Raw genomic sequence first — 20,101 nt, 5'->3', positions numbered from 1 at the left:
CCAGCAAAGCTAAACAGCACAGCCTGCATGCTAATCACCACCGGCAGAGAGCTGCCAGGGAGGGGACTGAACTGCTCAGCTTTTCGTTTTGTTATTTTAAGATCATGCTGATCTGTACTTCTTCAAGGTTCCGCAGTAGGCAGTATATCAGGGAGACAAGACCAAGGTATAAGAACAGAACTATTGGCACATAACTTGTTACAAAGAACAGTAAATGGGGAACATATGAAATGACCCAGCCATGGATGATGAGATCAGTGGGAATAATGGGCCTAATTCTAGTTCACTCTTTTTGAAAAAATCCTTCTTAGATGGACAAAACCATGTGCACTGCAGGGGGGCAGATGTAAAATGTGCAGAGATTTGGGCGAGTTATTTAGTTTCCGTGCAGGGTAAATACTGGCTTCTTTATTTTTACACTGCAATATAGATCTCACTTTGAAGTAAAACCCCACCCAAATCTAACTCTCTCTGCACAAGTAACATCTGCCCCACCTGCAGTGCACATGGTTTTGTCCATCCAAGAAGGATTTTGCCAGAAAGAGTGAACTAGAATAAGGCCCAATGTCAGAGACAAGAAGGAACACATCCAAGATGGAAAATGTCCACATTGTAAAACCCCAGCCAAAATAATGGTGGTGGAGCATGTACCTGAAGGCGCCATCCAGGCCCATGCTGCACAAAGCAGGAGAATAGGGAGGAACTTTGGGGAAAACATAGACCCGAGGGAAAAGAGAACACATCTATCTGCCAACAGCACGCCAGGCCGACCTGGTATAAATCAGAAACAGGCAGCTGCCACAGCTATGCAGAATAATGGAATTTCCACCGGCCAATATCACACCCAACTACACAAGCCACACACCATCCAAAATAATGAGGGAAAACCGTGAACCCTAACCCCTGCCTAGGAATAAAGGGCCAATATAAAGAATCCCAAAATCAAGAGACAAAACATCCTAATCAACTATCAAATGTTGAGTGGTCAAACCTATACCAATAGGTATTAAGTGTATACACGGGATATAATAACATGGTAACGTGCAAAGTACACATCACAAGAATGATCAAATAAAAAAAAGATGCACAAATAGAGAAAACAATAGAAATACAATAAGAACATTGGGAGGAGAACCATCCTGCCACCCAATCTGTAAATTAAAGCATGTGGTGGACACAAGTTCCCAGGATGACTGCAAAGAAAATCTGGGAAAGCGCCACCACTAGACACCACCCTCGGTAAAGGGAGCGGCGGCATCAGAATCCACCAAATGGTAAAGGTGTTGTAGGAAACCGTTTTAGAGGGCTGCAAATAAAGCGGCGGTGATATACTGCGGATCCCAGCAACATCAAATCGCTACAGTTCTAGAAGATGATTTACCATGCAGCATCGCTACCCGAGTCGCCATCACCCTTCCCCAGTCAGTAATGGCCTGAAGTATTCTCTGCATGGTGCATGCCAAAGATACAGCAACAACAGAAAAGGTTTGTAACAGTAGGTAAGTATCAGCAACCATAACTGTCCATAGGGTAGCACTGAACAGGAGATTAAGGCTGATAGGAGATGAGCAGTCGGCGGAGACAAGATCTCAACGAGAAACAGAGCAGCAACTGGTGTCAGAGCATTAAAACTGGACACGGTACGGAATACGGTCAATCGGTCGACATGCACTGGGTCCATCACTGAGGTGGCTATGGCTTGGCCATGTTGATCTATTTCACAGTAAAAAGGTCACCATGAGCCTTTCACTTTTTTTGAAAGCCGAATCGTGCCGATAGGCGGTATTTCATGCCCTACCATCCGCTATGGCATGGGAGGAGAATAAAATAGTGTGCCAAGCGCAGCAAGGAGACGCGGTACACTTTGACTGTGTCCATGTCGACATTCCGGACAAAAAAAACCCATAAAAACCGTATGTGGACCTAATGCTTGTGGATGGGCCCCTTAACAATACTGCTGCTTTCTAGATCTCAAAGCAGCACAGGCAAAACTCACGGTGAGGATATAGAAGAGGGCGCCTGCAGGGCCCAGAATCAGCAGCATTGGAGCCAGGAGCAGGGCCAGCCTCCAAGCCAGCAGGACACAGGGAGATGGTCATCAGATATCAGGGCTCTGCAGGCCAGAGCAGGAGTCTGGGGCCTCACAGGACCACAGCAAGAGATTAGGGAGCAGACTCTGGGAGATCTCAGACCACACAGAAGGAAGAACAGCAACAAGGAGAACTCAGGAGGCAGCAGAGAAACCAGATTGCAAAATCCAATGTGGCTGCACAGAGTAGAACAGGGTTGGGATCATTGGGTCGACCTAATGATGTTCGCCAGTCATTAGGTTGACACCGTTGGGTTGACATACAGCAAGGTGACAGGTGTCTAGGTCGACATGGGACAAGGTCGACACATGTGTTAGGTTGACATGGGGTTTTTCACTGTTTTTTACTTGAATGTCGACACAGTCAACATTGACAAAGTTTTGAGTGCACCACGTGCGCTCGCCATGCTTCAGGCACGGTGCCTCGTTGTGCTTGGGACACTATTTTATTCTCCCACCACACCCTAGTGGATGGTAGGGCATGAAATACCGCCTGTCGGCACATGTCGGCTAAAAAAAAACAGTGAAAACCCATGTCAACCTTTTGACTGTCGACCTAACGCATGTGTTGACAGACAACTGTCGCCCTTGAGCCATGTCGACCTAGAAACCTGTTCGACCCAACGGTGTCGACCTAATGACTGTCGACCAGCATTAGGTCAACCAACCGACGATATCCCGCAGAACAGGGCTGCAGATTCAGTGACAGCAGCATTAATATTGGAGGATGGAGCATAGAAGAAAGTGAGGGGAAGGAGAATTACATTCCACATCCTCACAGACACTGTCCAGAGAATTAGTTACACTTTTGGGCAAACTTACTTCATTTAGAATTTTAGCCTTGGACCGCATGCATTAGTAATCACAGTAATTGCGGAACCTGATAACAATTTTGAAACGTCAACTCTCAGCCATGTGTGATCCTAGTACCTGACAGTGGGGGAAATCACACGGACCCCCAGAAAAAGTTAAATACAAGACGGCAAGTGGCAATAAGGATAGCATATGAGGCAGAGAGTGGCCAGAAGAACAATTTAGGAGAGTTGTGTGTCACAGGGATGAAGTTTGCCTCAGTTATTAAGGAATAAAATAAAGAGTCTGTACGTGGGTTGATATAGATGCTAAAAAAGTTTTATTACAAATTGAAAACATTCAGTCACGTTTCATTCAAAAAATGTAAACAAAATCACAATCATAACACCCCTCCCCCCCTGGGTTCTGTGCCATCTCTCTACTTGCTTCCATACAGTGAATTTGTCAGCACGGTGATTGGTGGATAGCTCCAGCCATCCACCAATCAGAATTCTGACAGCCAGTCACTGTCTGGCTGCAGGCTGGGAAGCAGGAAGAGGATGCTGATTGGTCGCTCTGTTTGTGTGTGATTCACAATCAGAGCATCCAGGCTGCATTCTCTCCTGCCTCTCAATAAGCTCAGGAGGCAGATGCCCACAACCCAATATGTCCCAGCTCAAAGGCCCCTAGAACTGGGGGCCCTCAGGCAGCTGCCCATTGAGCCCATACGTTAAGATGACCATGGTTGTGCCTGGACAACCTGCTGGGTCAGTAAAAGGGGGCATTTTAGGTAGCAACCTCTTATAATGCCATTTTCAGCCCTGCAGTAGGACCTGGGAGGAGGTATGTGCCTACATTTTTCAATCCTCTTGTTGGGCACTATATTTTTTTTTATGATTCCTATTTTGTAAACCTAAATATTACAGTCACATGATCCAGTTTTGCATTTACATACACGTCATGCATTCCAGTCACTAAGCTGCAAAAGGGAAGATTAAAGGTGGGGGGGGGGGGATATAATTATCACACACGTACCTCGGTCAGCTCCCACGTGATGCTAATCGTCCAGCACAGGCCATAGCTGCGGATCAGCAAGGCCTTCATTGCCCAACCCCAGAAATGGCCAAATGCAAAGATGTCGAAATGACTGAGTATCCGTTCCCAGGTGATTACATGGCAATTAACTGCATATTCCTGTATGAATGAGAATTAGAGCAATCAAACATTATTTCATGGAAACACCAAGAACCTCATGAATTAGCAGCCTGTTCAAGGTCCCACTTCAGAGGTCAGCAGCGTTTCGCAGTAACCGAACATTTATTTCTGTATCGTAAAAATAGCATCGCTGATCCTCTCTGTGGGGTAGATGTATGAAGCAGTGATAAGGGAGAAGTGATAAAGCGCCTGGTACTTTTGAATTGGCCAATCAGCTCCCGACTGTTCCTTTTTAAACCCAGCCTGTAACTTAACAGTCAAGAGCTGATTGGCCGGTGATACAGTACCAGGCACTTTATCACTTCTCCTCCCTTATCACTGCATCATACACCTACCCCTCAGCCCTCTAGACTATACCGGTTTCAAAGTACAGGATATATAATTCTGCTTCACAGTTTTAAAATGAGATAGCTTTTGTAATAAGAATTACAGGGAATGTAACCTGGCCGTTGATTGGTTTGCAGCCTCCACATAACTATAGACAAGATAAAAGTCTTTTACGGTTTAAAATAAAGAGATCTTAACGGATCCCTACCATAATATCCGATTCTCTCGTTGCGTAACGAAGGTTTGGATCCAGCCAATACATGACCGATTTCACCTGCTCAAAATTCAGGAAGAGCAGAAATACCAAGAACAGGAAGTAAAGGACACTGAGGCCTGGAACCGATGACAGACACAGAGTAGTTAGTAGTATACAACACCGAAGTAAAATACGGGAATATCAACACGAATAAAAAGACAAGACAAAACAAGGGTGCATTATAGCTTTTAAACAATTAGAGCAGTGGTTCCCAATAGAGCAGTGGTTCCCAATAGTGTGCCACAGTGGTGCTACTAAGATTAAATGAATACTTCCCAAATCTTGGTTCTCAATCTTTGAGATCTAGGATTGGAAAAGGATCATTAGAGAAAAGATAAAGCTGTCACCATAAAGGATTATGCATGAGAAATAAGTATTATCAAATGTGAGTGCGATTGGAGAACTAAAGAAGCCCTTTTTGTATGGACAATATTGTACTAAATGTTTTTTCTTTTTAGTTTTTTTTCCCTAGGAACAATTGGAATGCAATAGAACTCCTATAAAGGAGAATCTTCTTTGGGAAGTATTCCTTTATTCTTAGTATAGCGCCACTGTGGTACACTATTGTTTTCTTGTATACTGTGTTTATTGGGGAATTGGTGATAGCTCCGGAGGTGTGATCACGGGCTGCAGCTTGGAAGGGGTGCTCGGTTTTGGACTAATTTGATTCCATCGAGAGGCTCCCTAATGGTCCAGGTTGTAGGGATATCCCTGCTTGTACACAGATGGTATAATCGAACTGACTTGGGTACTAATTAAGTCACCTGTCCCTAAGCATGGATATCTTCAAAACCGGGACTGTTGGGGTGTCTTAAGGACCCCTCCTGGAAAGCAATGAGGTACAGGTAATTTTACTAAAGGTAGAGTTTGTTTTTTGATTGGATGTGCCCACCACTAATTTACTAAAGCTGGCCTAGCCAATCTTTGGCTCTCCAGATGTTATGAACCTACAAGTCCCAGCATACCCTGCCACAGTTTTGCAATTAAGATATGCTAAAACTGTAGCAGGCAGTGACGTGCGGTGAGGTTAGTGTTAGGTGAGGCAGGAGCTTTTATGGACAGTGACAGAGGGGTATGTGGGGAGAGTGACAGCGGGGGATGGGGAGAGTGACAGTAGAGGATGGGGGAGCAGTGGCGTAACTATAAAATTTGCTCCCCCAAGCCAAAAGAGTTTCCTGCGCGCCCCCCTCCCCCTTACACAGGGGGGTGACAATGGTGGCTGGGAAAGAACAGAGAGGAGGTGACAAAGGGACAGAACACAAGGTTAAGTGACATAGGCACAGAACACAGGAGGGGTGGGGGTGACACATGTGCAGAATGCAGAAGGGGGGGGGGGGGTGTGGCAGGTACAGAAGAAAAAAAGTGTGGGGGGGACATAAGGACAGAACACAGAAGGGTCAGAATACACAGCTAGACCTCAGTAGGTATGCTAATCAGCCTACTTGCACTTACTGAGCAGGGACCAGCTGTGGGGACTCAGGGCTTGATGGAGACCTTGACTTGGAGGAGAATGGTGTGTCCAGCCGCAGCAGCAATATGAGACGCTGCAGGATATAAGGGGTAGGAGCTGGATGTAATTGAGGGGGGCAGCGGTGGCCCCAGTGCTGCATTAATGCACTGGCCGGGGGGGCACATGATGGCACCAACTCGTTACTCAGCGCCAGGCAGCAGGGAGGGAGCGCCGGGCAGCAGGGAGGGAGCGCCGGGCAGCTGCGGCTCTGGTTACCTGGAAGGAGCGACAGGCAGCGGGGAGGGAGCACCGCGCAGCAGCGGCCGGGTTACCTGGAGGGAACGCCGGGCATCATCTACACCTCTGTCCTGACAGCCTGTCCCGCACCAGATCCCCGGGCGCCCTGCGCTCCCGGGCTGCAGGTTATGCTGGCGATGCTGAGCGAGCAAAGCAGGCTCCGCTCCAGGCTTCTGCCCCAACACCAGCGCGATCTTGGCAGCCAGGTCCTGGGCTAGCTCGACTGCCGTTTATGGGTCCAGCAGCCTCCTACCCAGCCACGTGTGACAGCGGATCAGTCTGTCAGTGTGTGACAGACTGATCCGCTGTCCAATGACATCTGTCTCAGTGACAGGGGAGTGCTCTGAAGGCACGTCCCTGTCACTGAGGCAGAGGAGTAGGTGCCGTTTCCCCATACTTTTTAAATGGGCTTTTCAGCATCTGCTTGTGCCCGCAACTTAGCCCTGCCCCCCGCTGCTGACAGTTTTAAACTGTCAGCTGGAGGCACAGCTACCGCTGCTTCCCAACGCTCACACAGCCTCTCTCAAACCATAAATTATAAAAATTAAAACTAAAAATAGGATATTTAGAACAGTATATGTTTGTAAATATCATCTTTGTATTTTTTTTATGATTTATGACAGGTGAGGCTCTGCCTCCCCTGCCTGCACGTCCCTGGTAGCAGGGCATGCTGGGATGTGTAGTTTCACATCTGGGGAGCTACAGGTTGGTCCTGGCTTGTACTAAAGCACATGTTCGCAAACCCTGTCCTCGGAGCATCATTTCCAGGTCTCCTCAGAGACTTGCAATAGAAACATGTAGCTCCACTTGATTAAAAAAAAAAAGTGTCAGTGAGTAATGTGTACACCCGATAGGGGACCCGGGAAATGTGCCAGTGTGTAATGTGTACACCTGTGAACCTGGGAAATGTGTCAGTGAGTAATACCCCTTTCACACTAGAATATCCCGGGTTTTTGAGCATCCCGTGTTGATCTCGGAATTTACCCAGGTCAGGACCTGGGTAGAAATCCCGGAATGCTCATCCCAGGATATTCTTTCTAGACCCTTTCACACTGTGCAAAATCCCGGGATGATGCGCGTTTATGTGCATCAAACCCGGGATATTTTTGCGAGTGTGAAAGGGGTATAATAAGTACCCCAGTGTACCTGCTAGAGGACCAGGGAAATGTGTCAGTGAGTAATATGTACAACTGTGCACCTGCATTCCAAAACGGCAACCAGCCCCTGAACTGGTCAGCCCAGATGATATAAAGTGAATACAGTTAAAATGGAGGCTTATGGTGCAACAAACACATTTTCTGAGAGATTCACCTTATGTGGTGCGGATCTCATTTTGAATGACACGATTATGGTTATACACTGTGTTGTGAGGTAACTTAGGAACCAGAGACAGACAATAACCGTCTGACAAGCCTGTTTCTCATTTCAGTGCTCAACCAGAACATCTGCCAAAAAACACGGTCAAGCCCTTGACAATGGATTCTGGTGTCATTTCTGGACACAATGAATGGTTTATAGAGCACAGACCAGTGAAGTCTGAGGCCAGGAGTAGATCATGGGATTATACAAGCGACAGTTTTCACTTACCAAAAACCATCCTCCATAGCGCAGGGTGCGGCCTTGTGAAGGGGCCTGTGAGAAAGAAAATAAAAAGGTAATGAAAAAAACTTATTTAAGCACTCAGAGGCTGGAGAGGTTTGTAGGTTTAAGGGCCTTTAATCCAAAAATACATTCCATAAACCCACTTTTTCACCCTGCAAATTTTTCTTGCTACTTATAGGGCCTGATTCTGGTTCACTTGCAAAAAGAAAACTCTCTCTCTAATGGGCAAAATCATGCTGCACTGCAGGTGGGGCAGATGTAACATGTGCAGAGAGAGTTAGGTTTGGGTGGAGTTTGTACTTAAAACTGATATCTATATTGCAGATTAAAAATGATGCAGTCAGTATTTACTCTGCACAGAAACAAAACACCCAAATCTAATTCTCTCTGCACATGTTACATCTGCCCCATCTGCAGTGCACTCCGGGGAATAATAACTGCCCCAGTACAAAGAAAAACAACCCAGTAAATATTAATCTAATCTTTAAAATACAAAGTGTTCAACGAACAAGTGGTCCAGATTGCTTATTTTTGCATCACTTTACCGCACCTGCTGCAGATTTGTGGGTTCAAATAGAGCAGCGCAGCCAGTTGTCGCTCAGTAATCATAACTGACATAGCATGCTTTATCGTTTCAGATATTTGTCCTGTATCCAAACTCCCTCCTACAGTATACAAAAATGTACATTTGGGGATTTAGAGAACCTATAAAACTACCATTGACCTATTTATATTTTAAAGGCATATTAGATGCCAATAATATTTGTTACATTAATCTAGAAAGAAAACTAAGGGCCCCCCATACACTGTGGTGACTTCTACCCTCGGAGAAGTAGCAGGCAGTGTGCCCTTAACATTCCTGGGTGGCAGGATCGCATGCAATATATCACATGCAATCCCAGCCAAGTTGCCCTATCTCAGTAGAGGCAACTCAGAGGGTCCGGGGCACTGGCCACGGGATCGCACATTGTTAGACACCTGCAATTTGGGTTATTTTTCTGTGACTGCAGCAAATTGAAAGGAAAACTTTCAGTGTATGGGGGCCTTAACTTAAGGGCCCCACACACAGGGCGATATTAAGCCATTTTCTGAGTGATTTTACATAATTTCTATGAATCGCTCAGAAAATGGCAGAGAATTGCTGTGTGTGTGTGTGTGTGTGTGTGTGTGTGTGTGTGTGTGTGTGTGTGTGCGTGTGTGTGCGTGTGTGTCACACAGCAATTCAAAAGAGTGTGCCCCGCCACCACGAATTGGGCCGCAATTAATAACAGACTGGTAAATTCAGAGCACTCGCTCAGAACAACCGCCAACATAGCAGGCGTTGAGTGGGCATTCGGAGCGAGTGCTCTGAACCTCACCTGCCTTTCCGTCCGTCCGCCTCTTGCAGGCGTAGTGTCTTCTGGGACACCTCTGGCCACGTCCCCGGCCGGTGCACCATCCAAGCAGCACCCCTCGGCTCTGGACTCACTCTCTGTGGGCACCGCTCCATTCTGCTGGTACCTGGCACCATTGCACCTCATCTCCGAGACGGGCACATCCGGAACCAGCCCCAGCTGAGAAGCTGCAGCACGGCGGAGGTGAGGAGGAAGAGGCCGAGGTGCAGCACTGCCCACAGCATGTGCCTGGCCTGGAAGTACAGCATGGTGCTCCACACGTCGGTGCCGAGGTCCCCCAGGAAGGCGAAGGTTCCCCCCAGGGCGAACAGCAGGTCCAGGGGCCGGGATGATGCCCGCCGTGTCTAATTATAAGGGAGATGGGATGCGGGGCCTGGCCATGTTCATCTCCGACATCAGGAACTGTGAGTATGCAGGAGAGCTGGGCAAAACCATCACCTGGTGCCCGGGGACCAACCAGTGGGCGTGTGCTGCTAACTGGCACTGCCTGTCTAGTGTTGGGGGGATGTGTGTGTGTGTGTGTGTGGGGGGGGGGGGGGTGCACGGGCATAATTACTGTGGGGGTTAAGCTGCCCTTAGCCAAGGGTGGTGTATGTGTGATGTGCCTGTAAGGCCACTGTTATGAATCTCCCATTATGTATCTCTGACACAAATCTCTCTGTATGTGGCAGCTCATTATCTGAGAGAGTGAAATCTCTTGTGCGGAATCTCCCATTATGTATATCTGGTACAAATCTCTGCGTATGTAGGGCTCTTTAGGGCCCTGGATTGGTTTGGTCAGGATTTGCTCTTTAGTTCAAGAAGCAAATAGTGTTCACCTTAAATGCTCTGTTCTGATAATTTCACCTGTCATTTTAAGTTTGAAAGTCACAATACATAAACCTGCACTGTGGCATTTTAAGAGAAGGGATAAATCAACAAATAATTAGACAAGGATCAGAAAAAGAGCAAAGTACGGTAAATGCATGGATTTTTGACATGACCATTAAACCAGAAACCCTGTTTTTTTGTGATATAAAAATGAAAAATTTCATATAAAAACAGAAAAAATAACTTACCATTGGGGAACGCTAAGACACTTATGATTAGAAAGAAGAAGATAACGGACAAGATCCCCTTCCATATATTATCTTCTTGGCTTGTGTTCTCCCTAAGACATGTGAGAAAAAAACAAACATGAAATCTAGAAGTGTAAAAGGACTTAGCAAACAGTAATCCTGAGCATTCTAGATTACAAATATCGGTACTTGTGTATTATCACGGCGCCCGAGTTCATCTAAATCGCATACACGATTTAGCGGCGATTCGATCCACGATGCGATATTGCGGCCAATTTTCCACGATTTCCTGCCAATTTTCATGCTATTCCATCCTTCAACATCCCCACTATCCAAGTCAGGCCGAAGCGTGGCGAGCAGACGCGGTACGCGTCCTCCCGACCTGTTCATACCCCCTCTATCCACGCCGGCGTGGAGTTGATTTTATAAAGCGCAGTGAGCCACCGAGCCCGAAGTGTGGCGAGCCCCGCGAGGGGACGTGGAAAACGATCCCGAAGCCTGTCGAGCACAGCGAGCCCGCGAGGGGACGCGGAATACACGTCAAGTAATCCGTGTCCGCTCGCCACGCTTTATAAAATCAGCTCCATGCCGACGTGGATAGTCCACAATGATAGTAAAATAGAAAAAAATTATAAATCCCACAAACACACGTGTTGACCATTTCAGATGTCGATCTATTGCTTGTGTGAACCTTTTGTGTATGCCAACTGGATACCACCCGTCACAAGCAGAGCAATTCCTCTTTACTGCCTGAGGTGTCACGCTCTCTACTTTGGTACTTCTAGCACACACTGGTCTATATTTCAGCACAGAGACACAGACCAGAGTGTGCTAGAAGCAGCAAAGTAGAGATCCACACTTCCAGGCAGCAAAGTGCAATGAACACTACACATTTATTCACATCAGTCGACCCATAGGAAGCGTGCCATCAAATAGCGCACCCACAATAGGAATGCATCAGTCACAGGGAGAATTCGGGCAGTATGGACGGTGTAATGGTTAGCATTACTGCCTCACAGCACTGAGGTCATGGGCTCTATTCCCACCATGGCTATATCTGTGCGGAGTTTGTATATTCTCCCCGTGCTTGCGTGGGTTTTCTCCGGGTACTCCGGTTTCCTCCCACATTCCACAATTGTACAGGTAGGCTAATTGGTTCCCAACAAATTAACCCTAGAATGTCTGTGTGAGCATGTATATGTGGTAGGGAATATAGATTGTTAAGGTGCCCATACACGTCCCGATGCGGGTGTGCATTTTGAGCTTAAATAGCACGCATCACCTTGTGGGGGGGGGGGGGTGTTGTACTGCAGAACGGGATGGATCCAAACACATGAGTGGGCAAAGAGTTGGCAAACAGACTTGTCTAGGACCATGCCCATGGGTGTTACTAGTTGTGTTGCAGACTCCTCAGAAACTTTTTACAACATTAATTGCTGGCGTTGTTCCACTTGGAAGGAGATAAAGCTTCCTCATGGGGGTAGCTGGAATTGAGGTTCCTGTGCAATGTCTTTGCACAGAGGTGGTGAAAGGAGAGTACAGAGATAAACATTGGTCCTTGTGCACACCAATCCGATGGTCGAATCAGCGCATGTGGGATCTTCAGCACCCATTGGGCAGTACTAAGCTTTAAGGTGGCCACACACTAGAAAGATCTGTGATCTTAAGATTTATCTTAAGATTTCCCTTGAACTCCCCATCTGCCCAACACAAAAGATTTCGTTCAAAAGAGTACATTTTGACAAAAGATTTATCTTAAGATTTCAGAAAAAATTATAATAATGGGCTGGGCTATGTAGAAGGTAATGGGCTGGGCTATGTAGAAGGTAATGGGCTGGGCTATGTAGAAAGTATAAAAGTAGTGGCAGCTCAGTGCACAAAGTGGATATGGGGTGATATGGGTTAAATAAAAGACCTGTAAGTAGGACCCTGAACATTGCACCCTCCTTATACCACCTCCCTTATATATAATGCTACACTCAGTGGCCAGTATTTACTGTAGCATAAAATTGTTATTCATTTCTTTATTAATAGTTTCCTTATATGGCAATGTTTCTATACCTCCATATAACAACACCAGGGTACAAATGGTGCATTGTACATGATAATGGATTGCCAAAACTGCATGGCGTCCATGAAGTGGTGAAGTGACAGGGCAGGAATCATTCAATAGATTGGAGACCTGCCTTGCCTCACATTGTATAATACCTCGGTGGATTGATAACTGCATAGGACATAGCGAGGCCTTTACATTGCAGCTGTGTTCACCGGTCGAGGTGACCTGACCTTGATCATAGGAGGGAGCTGAGGGGTTTCTTTCTGTAGCATACAGTATGTGGCTAAAAGCGGGAGGCGTCTAGCTACCGGGCACACGCTGCACGCTGCGTCTAATGCCAGGTCCCCGCCGCGTCTACTGCCAGGTCCCCGCCGCGTCTCCTGCCAGGTCCCCGCCGCGTCTCCTGCCAGGTCCCCGCCGCGTGTCCTGCCAGGTCCCCGCCACAGGTGTCCGGCTCCTGTCAAAAAAACAGCCGCCCGGGGGAGGACACTGACAGCTTCCGGATTTATGCGCCGGCTAATTCACGCCCCCAACACATGACCAGAAATTGGTCAGAATATTTGCATATCTTCCCTGCAGCAGGGAAGATGAACCGACGCCGCATAAGACACACGGGGACGCGCATCGGATGGTAAGTATTAAAAATACTGAACGATGTGCACACAAAAATCGAACGATTAATCGTCCAAACGATCAAAAACAATGAAATCGGACGATTAATCGTTCTAGTGTGTGGGCACCTTTAGCCTATTTTATGGCTTAAATGTTAATAGCTAGCGTTGACAGATTTTTTGATCATTAGGAGTACTTATAGCGTCAGGTGGCATGGTCTTTCTTTCCTTGATGCCCATAACCCTTTTTGGTCTACACCGCTGGTTTATTCTGACGTGCTTTGGCAGAGTATGGTTTTCCATGCCCCTTTTGAGTTATAACTAAATGACCGTTATACACAGCCCTGCTTCTAGTCACCTGTAGGTTATGCAAGAAGCAATATTAATTGTGGCCTCACAATAGAACAGAGTTCTCTAACATGAACTCATTCTTCCTAGAATTCAACGACTTGTTAAAACGGTAAACTTCCCAAATCGTGCAACAAAGGCCAAATCTGCTTATCATACCCGAGAAGATTATAGAGAGCCGGCCAGGAGACGGAGATCCCCAGATTAATCCCCTCAACCAAACTAGGAAAATGGATCCAGGGTTCTTAACTCTACGGGGCCAAATGTAACAGCCGGCAGGATCCCGAAAGTAAAGACATTTTGGGAAGTTCACAGCTAAGTTTTCTGACACAATTCAGTAAGGCGAAATGGACTGGCTTCCCCCTTACCAATTATCACTACAGTGATCACTCTTAGGATCCCACAGCGTATCGCATTTGGCCCCATAACTTTTCTATTGAAAAATGCTATTATGTATAGGTTACAGAGGGACTACTACTTTCGGTACTTGTTTCCTAGCACGGCGCCAGCAATGGAAATTGTATCCATCGGGTCCCAAAAAATCGCGTCCATCGCATGCAACCAAATCGCAAGCGATGCGATCAACGCGATTTTTACATTGGAACCAATGTAAAATGGTCCCTGAGACCCGATTTTACATTGGCCTTAATGTTAAATGCCCCCCCAGACTCCAATTTTCATTGTTTCCCCACCCTGATGGGTCAAATGGCCCCCCATTGTTAACGCCACCCCACGATGAACGCCAACCCGAAGCATGGCGAGCGCAGCAAGCCCGCGAGGGGCGGCGGTACGCGTCCTACAACCTTTTCATACCCCCACTATCCGCGTCGGCGTGAAGTTGATTTTATATAGCCCGAAGCTTGGCGAGCGCAGCGAGCCCCGCGAGGTGATGCGCATTACTTCACAGGTATTACGCGTCCTCTCGCCACACTATATAAAATCAACTCCACGCCGACGTGGATAGTGGGGGTATGAAAAGGTCGGAGGCTGTGTACTGCTGTACTCGCCATGCTTCGGGTTAGCGTTCATCGTGGGGTGGCATTAACAATGGGGGGGGGGGGCATTTGTCATGTAAATTACCCATCAGGGTGGGTATACAATGAAAAATCGGGTCCATCGCATCGGTCGCATTGTATGCTAGTATAATGGCATACAATGGTCCCGATTTTACATAGGAATTTAACATTGAATACAATGCATTCAATGTTAAATCGCGTTGGTCGCATCGCATGCCTTAACTTAGGCATGCGATGGACGCTATTTTTTAATTGTCGGGGAAAAGGCTAAAAATAGCCCTAAAATCGCGTTGGTCGCGTCCATTGCATACCTTAAGTTAAGGTATGCGATGACCCACGACAGGCGCCGTGCTAGGAAACAAGTACCCTACTTGCTAATGTATATAGGACCTTATTCAGGTGGATCGCGCCCTCATCCCCTGCGGGCTCGCTGCGCTTGCCACGCAGCGGGCCCGGTGCCTTGCTACGCTTGGCACACTCATTTATTCTCCCTCTATGGGGTGTCGTGGACACCCACAGAGGGACAAAGTTCCGGGATTTCGGCGGTCAGGATTCCGACCGCTGGGATTTCAACTGCATCCCGATATGCACGATGGTTGTTAACGTTATCGTTTATGATATTGTCTAATGCAGGCATGTCCAAACTATGGCCCTCCAGCTGTTGTGACACTACAAGTTCCACCATGCATTGCCACAGTTTTGATATTAGGGAATGCTAAAACTATGGCAAGGAATGCTGGGATGTGTAGTGTCACAACAGCTGGAGGGACACCATTTGGACACACCTGGTCAACTGTGTACACACCTGTATTTCGAAGCCAGCACAGGAAATTGGGGAGAAAAAAAAATAACATGGTAAAGAACCAGGGAAGGTGTGCCGCCACAGACACAGACAGAAAAGATGGCCAGACTTTGGGCGCTAGTCAGGAAATTGGCGCACTGGCCATCTGGCTCCTGGGATTTTTCCGGCTCTGGTGTAATCTCGTTTTCTTTTTTACAAGAATACAAAAGAGTTCCGTCTTGGCCATCTAACAAAATTATTTCCGTGACTAAGCTTCAAAGAAGACAAACGTAAATGCATTTCATGGAAGTGGTCGATAACCAAATAAAAAAAGGACTCTAAAAAAAATATAATAATAATATAAAAAATTGGGAACATTTGCATTCAGTCTGGAAGCGCAGGAAGCTATTGCTGATGGAAAGGAACTAAACAACTGCAACTGTCCACGTTACCCAATCCTCATGAGTAATTTAGTATCTAGAGTGACACGAGATAGACATCTGGTCACCTATGGCGGGGCTATTAGCATACAGAGAAATGAGCACCACTAGTACAGTGACACCATGCATGCAGGTAGATTGCTCCTAGGGAGAAACACTGATGGAGATTCAATAATACCACACCCCAAGGGGGCAGAGAATTCCCTATCATCGGATATCCAGGCAATGTGCCAAATATACTGCACGTTATAAATAATACACATTATATAGGATGTGTGTATGCATCATTCTGCACAGGGCATTTACTGTATTGTGCACAGGTCCGACTTCCAAGTTATAGACACACAACGTGACAGCTCTGTGCATGGAGCCATGCATGAGACTATGGGCCTCAGATTCAGACCTGTGAGTGTTCGGAGTCCATCGAGCATGTAAACACCGCCCCCGTGCATGGCTGTGAACGTGTATGCGACCGTGCACACAGGGGGAAGAACCACTGACAGTCACATATTTTTTTTCCCCTGCTCGCAGCGCTGAGTAAGTCCACGGGGAGGAGGCTGCAGATGACGTCAACGGCCGGGGAACGTTTTCTGTGCCACTCCCAGAAAACGCTGCACTACCGCTCCCAAACTGCCGCAGGGTGGCAATCACCCTGCGAGCAAAAGCTAGCATTCACTCGCTGCCGATAATCGGTCCGGCTGTGAGTTCGCAGCCCCGCCAACAGGTCTGAATCAGGCGCTATGTGTTAAGCCGGTTTCACACACTCCGGCTCCTGCCGGACGGTGAAATCCCGCACGGCCAGGAAGCCGTGCAGCACACAGTAGATCAGGCATGTCCAACCTGCGGCCCTCCAGATGTTGTGAAACTACACATCTCAGCATGCCTTGCAATAGTTTTAGCATTCCCTAATAGCAATACTATGGCAAGGCATGCTGGGATGTGTAGTTTCACAACATCTGGAGGGCCGCAGGTTGGACATGCCTGCAGTAGATTATCATGGAGGGGATGGCCACAGCCCGGCAGCCGTCCCTTCCAGTGGCGGGATCCGGCTGCAACCGTGCGGCCGGGCTGTGGCCGTCCCGTGTGAATGGACACAATAGTGTCCATTCACAACTACTGTGTGCGGCACGGCTCCCTGGCCGTGCGGGATTCCACCGTCCGGCAGGAGCCGGAGTGTGTGAAACCGGCCTTAGACCATGCATAGGACTATAGGGCAGATTCAGCCTGGCAAGCAGTGGTCTGAAATCGGCCTCTCTTCCGATGGGAATCACTGACTATGTGCAGAAGACTCACCATGTGCAGGCCCTGGCGGCAAGCGCCTTAGTCAAATTTCTCCCTTGCAAAGGCGCTTGCAGACTGATTGACAGGTGGGGGACTTTCCGGTGCGCTTTCATGGGCGTGCACACAAAAATGGTGGGCATGTCCATAGAAACACTGGACGGAACGCAGGTGGCGTATGATGTCAGCGCCGTCACCGTAATTTGCGACAATACAAGCAGCCTCCTGCAAGTGCCAGCTAGAGGAGGAGAAAGCCTTTAAAAGTGAGGACCATTGAATGTTTCTCCTCTGTGCGGGCACTGGTGAACCCATGTGTACCCGTACACATCCGTTTGCAGACCTCCACATAGGGTCAGACAGCAGGGGGCGAGCTTTCAGAAGGGCAGTGTTAACCTGCTAGCTGGGCACAGCAAAGGTCTGAATTGGGCCCTATCTGTTGGACCATACATACGACTGTGTGTCAGACCATGAATGAGGCTGCAAATGGGCGATACTACGAATATATATATATATATATATATATATATATATTCGTAGTATCGGGTATATTCAATGCCCCATGGCGAGCTGTGACCCTCGCTAGGTTTTTCTAGAAAGGAGGAATCAGCGGGTGCGGCTGTGAATACGGCAAGGGTCACCACTATATGCTGCGTGATCGATGACCCTCGCCGTCCTCTGAGGGAAGGATTCCCCCGAAACATAGAATAGGGTGAGCGGCTGACGAGGGGGTTAAGCAGCAAGAATGGCTTGTTTTCGGCGATCCTTGCCAAAAACAAGCCACCCTTGACGCAGAAACCCCCTCACTGGTGGCATTGAATACTGCCCAATGAGTGAGATTTAGCAAAGCTTCAAGAGAGGTAAATTGGAGAGGGATAAAGTACCAGCCATTCAGTTCCTAGCTGTCATTTTTCAGACACAGCCTGTACATATGACAGGTACTGTGTATCCTGAATGGGAATATGGTGCTGGTACAGGACTGGGCGCATGTACAGGGGTGCATGACCAATACCGGGCGCATGTACAGGGGTGCATGACCAGGACCGGGCTATGTATAGGGGTATATTTGGAGCAATGTGTTTCTATAGGGGTATATGTGGGACTATGTACAGGGACATATGTGGGGCAATGTGTTTATATAGGCGTATATGTGGGATTATGTGTACCCCATATGGGGTATATGTGGGTCTATGTACAAGACTGTGCGGCTCTTACCTGGTGAAGGCGAAGTACATGAGGCTGATGATGGTGAAGGTGAGCAGGGTGATGGTGTGGGGCCTGTAGAAGAAGTCTATGGTGATGTCCTCCACCTGCTGCTCGTTGATCATCCTGAAATGAAGTTTATAGTTGACATCATCCTTACTGAGAGTCCTGGAGCGCATGCAGGACGCCATGCCCAGTGCTGCCCTGCTAATGCCCGCTGCGCTGCTGCCCCCGCCCGGCGGCCCAGGAAGCGGCGAGCCTGCTCCCCCCACCCCGGAGCGTACCACCTGCCCAACGCCATGGGGGGGACACGTATCACACATACACACATCCCTGCCCGGTCCGGCATACTACATGCACAACTCTGTGTTACACTTTCAGTACAGTTATACGAAGATACCTCTCCGGGAACATAGACACATATATATAATGCGGCTGTGACCGGACGTCCCCCCTCTGCGGCTACACAGTGAGCGGGTCCATAGAGGAAGTGCTGCTGCCGCCGCTGCCCTGGTTGTGTTATATCCCTGCTGCACCCACGTGGGTCATTCTATAGCTGCTGCTGTGCCACTGAGTGAGTGTGTGTATCTATATGTACCCTCTGTGTGTGATATATACTGCACCTATATACCGTGTGTGTGAGATATACACTGCACCTTCTCCTTTATATCCTGTGTGTGATATACACTGCACCTGACCTATATATATCATACATATGCCCATATATATACACACTTAACTGCTCCTCTATATAGTGTGCATTTTACCCTATACACAGTGCATGTGTGTACATACAGATATATACATACACTTCAAAAAGTCCCTGCTCAGAGACCGTGTGCTAAGCAATAGGACAACATATTTGTAAACACTTTATTAAAATGAAATAAAAGAGAATTAGTTCCGTACTTATCTACATTAAGTGCTGGCGGTGTTGTCCCTGGTGTCCTAAGCATAGCCTTATGCCACTTATTGCTGAACAGCTCTTGTAGTTTCCTGCGTTATGGAAGCAGCGTACCTGGAGACAGACTGGGCTGCCTGTGTCAGTTCCTGGAGTGCTTTGGGGCGGTCCTATAGACAGTTCTTTGCTGTGATGTGCCAATGGCTTTGTCGCAGCTGCAGAGCACAGCTGAGCTGCCCTGTAGCCAGAGCTGTGTGTTATGTATGCTGCCCTACTGTATATACACTGTGTGTGATATGCTACACCTGCACTTATATACCATGTGTGTGTGATACAGTATGCTACACCTGCTCTCATATACACTGTGTGTGATATGCTGCACCTGCCCTTATATACACTGTGTGTGATGTTCTGCACCTGCTCTCATGTACACCGTGTGTGATGTGCTGCACCTGCTCTCATGTACACTGTGTGTGTGATGTGCTGCACCTGCTCTCATGTACACTGTGTGTGTGATGTGCTGCACCTGCTATCATGTACACAGTGTGTGTGATATGCTACACTTGCATTTATATACCATGTGTGTGTGATACAGTATGCTACACCTGCTCTCATATACACTGTGTGTGATATGCTGCACCTGCCCTTATATACACTGTATGTGATATGCTGCACCTGCCCTTATATACACTGTGTGTGATGTTCTGCACCTGCTCTCATGTACACCGTGTGTGATGTGCTGCACCTGCTCTCATGTACACTGTGTGTGTGATGTGCTGCACCTGCTATCATGTACACTGTGTGTGTGATGTGCTGCACCTGCCCTTATGTACACTGTGTGTGTGTGTGTGTGTGATGTGCTGCACCTATATACACTGTGTATGTGATGTGCTGCACCTGCTCTTATATACAGTGTGTGATGTGCTGCACCTGCTCTTATATACAGTGTGTGATGTGCTGCACCTGCCCTTATATACACTGTGTGTGTAA

The 20,101-nt window shown here is 47.7% G+C and overlaps 2 protein-coding genes across 6 annotated transcripts in view; one reads left to right on the top strand and one right to left on the bottom strand.

Moving 5' to 3' along the window:
- Positions 1-19,269, bottom strand: part of PTDSS1 (phosphatidylserine synthase 1) — a 37,270-nt gene extending 18,001 nt beyond the window's left edge. Inside the window, exons 1-6 of one of the 4 annotated variants that reach the window (XM_083187001.1) lie at positions 19,120-19,269; positions 18,223-18,336; positions 10,481-10,572; positions 8,014-8,058; positions 4,632-4,756; positions 3,917-4,075 (exon numbers count right to left, since the gene is read on the bottom strand). In XM_083187001.1, the coding sequence (XP_083043127.1) occupies positions 3,917-4,075; positions 4,632-4,756; positions 8,014-8,058; positions 10,481-10,572; positions 18,223-18,336; positions 19,120-19,166 (582 nt within the window). In that variant the 5' untranslated portion in view covers positions 19,167-19,269. Of the gene's footprint in view, positions 1-3,916; positions 4,076-4,631; positions 4,757-8,013; positions 8,059-10,480; positions 10,573-18,222; positions 18,482-18,610; positions 18,640-19,119 lie in introns of those variants that run through there. The other 3 variants (XM_083187002.1, XM_083187000.1, XM_083186998.1) reach the window with 3 other exon arrangements.
- The window catches only part of MTERF3 (mitochondrial transcription termination factor 3), a 27,994-nt gene continuing 26,525 nt past the window's right edge, over positions 18,633-20,101 (top strand). The window contains exon 1 of one of the 2 annotated variants that reach the window (XM_083187003.1): positions 18,633-18,784. The gene's annotated coding sequence lies outside the window, so the exon portion shown is untranslated. Of the gene's footprint in view, positions 18,791-20,101 lie in introns of both variants that reach the window. The other variant, XM_083187004.1, reaches the window with a different exon arrangement.

Source organism: Crinia signifera, chromosome 5 (assembly GCF_055691185.1).
Source record: "Crinia signifera chromosome 5, ASM5569118v1, whole genome shotgun sequence".
Lineage (NCBI taxonomy): Eukaryota > Metazoa > Chordata > Amphibia > Anura > Myobatrachidae > Crinia > Crinia signifera.
Note: the sequence above shows the minus strand (reverse complement) of the source record. Positions and strands in the feature narration are given on the sequence as shown.